This window comes from Hipposideros armiger, unplaced genomic scaffold, assembly GCF_001890085.2.
Source record: "Hipposideros armiger isolate ML-2016 unplaced genomic scaffold, ASM189008v1 scaffold_233, whole genome shotgun sequence".
Classification (NCBI taxonomy): Eukaryota; Metazoa; Chordata; class Mammalia; order Chiroptera; family Hipposideridae; genus Hipposideros; species Hipposideros armiger.
In genome coordinates this window covers 2,101,759-2,107,038 of record NW_017731583.1, presented here as the reverse complement: position 1 = coordinate 2,107,038, position 5,280 = coordinate 2,101,759, and the positions used below count along the sequence as shown (strand labels likewise).

The 5,280-nt window shown below is 37.7% G+C and overlaps 1 protein-coding gene across 1 annotated transcript; it reads left to right on the top strand.

Annotated features, from left to right (window-relative positions):
• The first annotated feature begins 511 nt into the window (after positions 1 to 511).
• On the top strand, positions 512 to 1,229 carry CLDN17 (claudin 17). The gene has a single exon (XM_019654945.1). It carries the CDS (start codon positions 542 to 544, stop codon positions 1,214 to 1,216), a length of 675 nt encoding a protein of 224 aa, XP_019510490.1. The 5' UTR covers positions 512 to 541; the 3' UTR covers positions 1,217 to 1,229.
• The last annotated feature ends 4,051 nt before the right edge of the window (positions 1,230 to 5,280 follow it).

The following is a 5,280-nucleotide window of genomic DNA, read 5'->3' as shown; positions in this document are numbered from 1 at the left end:
ACATTAGAAGAAAGTAATGGATCATCTAAAGGCCAAAGCATTTTTTAAGTGCTCTCTAAAGAACTGTCAATGTTTCGGTGTTGTCTTCAGCTGTGGCTTAACACATATATTTACACTATTATATCAGAGTGATTTTTAGACAGGAAGTTTTCTGCTCTGTAATTAACATTCCACAATGGAAGCTCTGACACTTAATTAAAGCATTGCTAAGACAATAACAATAATATGAGAAATACTAAAGCTGAATGTAGTATTTCTTGACACACCTCTGGCTACCTTCTTATTGGCTGGGAAACAATTATATATGACTAGTAAATAATCCATACAGAAATGAATGTGTGTGTACAAAGGCTGCGTGCATTTACAGCAGGTACTTCGAGTTGGGCCAAGTTTAGTCACTGCTGCCAACTTGGACTAAAACGTTATGGGGAGTAACAGCGAGAAACATCACCAGAGACTGCTGTAGACTCAAAGAGGCCTCCACCTGCTGGATCTTCAGCAGCTCCCATTCCAGATCGGATCAGTCTTCAAAGCAAAGGCGATGGCATTTTATCCCCTGCAAATTGCTGGACTGGTTCTTGGCTTTCTCGGCATGGTCGGGACTCTTACCACAACCCTTCTGCCTCAGTGGAGAGTATCAGCTTATGTTGGCAGCAACATTATTGTCTTTGAAAGGCTCTGGGAAGGGCTCTGGATGAACTGTGTCCGACAAGCCAAGATCACGTTGCAGTGCAAGTTCTATAGTTCTTTGCTGGCTCTCCCACCTGCCTTAGAAGCAGCCCGGGCCCTCATGTGTGTGGCTGTGGCTCTCTCCTTGATTGCTCTGCTTATTGGCATCTGTGGCATGAAGCAGGTCCAGTGCACGGGCTCGGATGCGAGGGCCAAAGCATACCTTCTGGGGACTTCCGGAGTTCTCTTCATCCTGACGGGCATCTTGGTTCTGATTCCGGTGTGCTGGACAGCCAATATCATCATCAGGGATTTCTACAACCCAGCCGTCCATGTAGGTCAGAAACGAGAGCTGGGAGCAGCACTTTTCGTCGGCTGGGCAAGCGCCGCTGTCCTCCTCATAGGAGGGGGTCTGCTCTGTGGTTTCTGCTGTTGCAACAGGAAGAAGGAAACGCACAGGTATCCAGCCCCTGGGAATTGTGTCCCATACACAGATAAGCGAAGGAACACGAGAATGCCGAATAAGACCTCCACCAGTTATGTCTAATGCCTGTTTCTGGCTCAAACTATGGATTACTGTCAATGTGTTTTATAAAGTCCTGCTACAAACTGTAAGTACATCAGGCAGGAGGACTTGCTGTATGACTGCATTTAAATTGAGATGAAAAGTATAAAGGGTGTATAGATTGTAATTTGTCACCTGTGGTAGGAATAGAAATGACTTACTTTGGACATTCTGACATCGTATATTCAATGTATTTACTATTATCGGACTCAAATAATCTCCACTCCAATTTGTGTAGCCTAAAATCAAGTAGATCCACAGTCTTAGTGTAATGATAGACTACCCTTTTTTGACAACCATATATTATTCACTAAGAAATCCAAATGATGTTGCAATGGATAATGCATAGCAATAAAACATATCCTAAAACAAAATCTAAGTTATTTTTCCTCCAAATTATTTCTTACACTAACAACTAAAATGATAACCTTTTAAAACAATTATCCTGAAAAATAATAGACATAAAATAAGAATTTTAATTAAATTTAGCAAAATATGGAAATGCGCATCCAATGAAAAGATTTGTTATTCCTTTAGGAAACTCAAATGCACTAGCAATTAAAGATTTTGGGGGAAAAGGAGCTCTGATTTATTTTAGTTCATTTAAGAAGATGGCTTTTAAATCATCTAATTTACATGGTTAAACTTGCTTAGAATTATATATTCAAAAAATTATAAATGAGACGTAATATGCTTTCATAGCCTATGATTTGCACCTACAAACAAACAGAAGTATCTATCTTGATAAGGCACATCAATAGAAAACTGTGGACACTCAATTCTCATCAAGAGGAAATACAGTTCCAAATAGAGACTTGAGTTGTGGGTGCTGAAGCAATAGTTTCTGTTCCTCATTTTATTCTTTAGTCATTGTACAGGTCTACACATGCAAATTAAAATGAAGAATGAAGGTAATGATTCAGGCAATTAGTCAGGCTAAAATAAGTACCTCCGTTTTTGTTCTCTAATAAATAAATAGGTATGGCTAAAACATTTTGTTTTACTTGAGTTATATGCATTGTTTTCTCAGCTTTTCACTTCCATGTATTCAAGCCAGTATCAGGGTAAAATGTGTGGCGGGTGGGGTGGAGATGGGGAGAGAGGGCTTGTGGGGCAAGACCATTCCTATGAGTTGTTTCAGAATATCTCTAATGTTGTGAGCCAAACAATGTTTATATATTCAACTTTAACTCTTCAAATGTTGTGTTTATTTTGTAATAAAAATGTATTTAATTTATAGTACAAACTTTCAATGAACAGATTAGATGTGTTCACCAAATATTTATTGCATGTCTATCCTTATTATAATAAAACAGCTATTTTCAATGATGCTGATGTGTTGAACTGTGCAGTTGATTTCAGAATGAATTTCCATCTTTGAAAGATCATCTTGCAAAGCAGAAACATTAGCTCAGAGGTAACCCAGGGCTAGATGTTAATGTGAAGCCCTCACTACATTCTACAAACTACCAGCAAGACTTCAGTAAGTCAAACCCTTGATAATATAAAAACTGTATTATAAACATCAGTAGTTCACTAATGATAAAGGCTACAAAGATGTCAATATCTTCAAGAAAAACAATGATTTATTGTTTTTTTCCCTAAGATTGTTTTCTTCTTCAGACTTAATTCAGAAAGACCTTCATATGGGAGGTGTTCAAAAGAAGTAATTTATCTTATATGGGCAAATAAGACGTCAAGACAAACAAGATATTCTCCTAAATTTTCATGAAATCATTTATTTTTACCCTTTGGCTCACTAGAAGAAATGATTAGCCCTGCAGTATGGGTTCCCAAAGTCTAAATGAGGCACACTGTCCTGATAGCCAGAGGATCAAAGAGTAAAAGATGTAACACTGGGTGGAATCATAAAATTACTAGAGCTAAAATTAGCTACTGAATGTGGGGCAAAATTTCTTCTGCTTGCACTTTCGTTAATCAAGATGTACTTCTAGAAAAAAAAATTCCACCTCCCCTCTCTGTTGCAATATTTTCCCTATTACAGCTACAATTTTTTAAAATAAACTTTTAAAGAATTTCAAGATGCAGTATGATTGTAAATCTCACACCACAAAATCCAAATGTGCAAGAAATGAATCTTTATTTTCTAAAATTTAACTTAAAACTCAACGTCTTGGGTATTTTACCATACATTACACAGTTTTGGGGGTCTTATATAGGTATAAGCACCACTTAAGGTGGTGGGTTCAGGGTATCAATTCATCATCATCAGTTTATACAGGTTACTGAGAAAATGACTATTGGTAAATATTTTGCTTACCTTGGTTCAGTTGTCATTTCAAATGGAGAATGCAGCCAAGAAATCAAGAGAAACCTGAGACTCGAAAAAGCCACAAGGGAAGAATTAGGAAAGATTATCAAGAGAAAGGCTATGTCCTGAGACCAATGCTGAGATCATCCACTCCCTCATAATCTTGATTACTATGTATAAGCGTGCAAGTTGGACAGTGGAGAAGGCCGGTAGGAAATAACTGATTCACATGGTGATGGAGGAGGGCTCTATGGACTGCCAGAAAGACGAAAAAGTACGTCTGAGAGCAAATTAGGCCTGACATATTGCTGGAGGAAAAGAAAACAAAACTGAAGTTGTCCTATTTCAGGCATATCATGAGAAGGCAGGGTTCTTTGGAAAAGACAATACTTCTGGGAAAAATAGAAGGCAGTAGGAAAAGAGGAAGACCAAATATGAGATGCATTGGCTACATAAAAGAAACATGAGCATAAGTCTGCAGGAGCTGAGCAGGGCTGTGAGGACAGGACAGTGTAGACGTCACTCATTCACAGGGTTGCTGGGAGACAAAGCCAACTCAGTGGCACATAACACATACAATTATACCTGCCATGTGGTCTTTTTAGGTTTCTTTGCCCTGTCAATTGTCTGTCATGCTAGGCAATCTTTTTTGAGACTTTCTTTTTCTGGGCTGCTCAGATCAGTGCATTTTAACCCTGACTGCATATTAGAATTGCTAGGGGGACTTTGAAAACTACCAAGCCAGCCAGTTGCAAGATGATCGATGTCACCCTTTTTTAGAGTCACAGCAGGAACGTAACTTGCTGACTTGACTACCAGCTGTCTACAAGCAGTGGTGAAGAAAATTGTTCTTCCTCTCATAAGATTATTTTTTTTAATATTACCTCCACAAATCTTCTTCTCTATTGTCAAAAGTTTACACAATGACATAGAGGTTTAGGCTTTCAGAAGCAAAAATGCATAAATAAAGACTAAAAGTCTTGCAGGCTATTTTGCCTTCAGTTTTCCTGTATGTTCCACTGACCCAGTGAAATGCATTGCTGGCTACTTTCTAGAATGGAGACCATGGGAAGGGGGGAAATATAATATTACCCAGTTACACATGGTTTAAAATGTTTTAAAAGATTAGCCCTTTGTAGTTTACAAATTTAATTAAATGCACACTAATAATTCTTTTCATTTGCAAAAAGAAATCTTAATATATTTTAAAACATTTTGTTGGACTTGATTGCTTTTCACAATGATCATATAATGTAGATGGTAGATATCATTATCAACACGTTTCAATGAAGAGAACTGAAACTCATAAGGTTGTATAACTTGGTCAAAGTAACATAGCTAACATGAAGAAATCAAGAAGTCAACAATAGTACTAAGTAGAGATCATAAATATTTAAGGAGTGATCAAGAAACAATATACATGCAGTATAATAGTGTGAGATTTTAGCTAATACGGAGCTCCTTCTCCTACAGAAAAGAGATAGAACTATAGAAGTCAGAAATTTAAAAACAGTTCTTGGTTTTTAGTCTGAAAGTTCTAAATTCTGAGGAGATTGTGGGCAAAGAATATAATGGCTCAGTCAGAACCAGGATTTTCTCACTCTTAAGACTATAAAATGACTTCTTTGGGCAAAGATAAAAAGAAGCAGAGTTAAGAGGGTCAGGATATTAATATTTCCCAGGGAAGGACCCTGCGACCTCTTCCAAGTCCAGTTCTTGAGGAATGGGCACAGAGAAATGATGAACCATCAGATGGGTTTGAGAATTTCAGGGC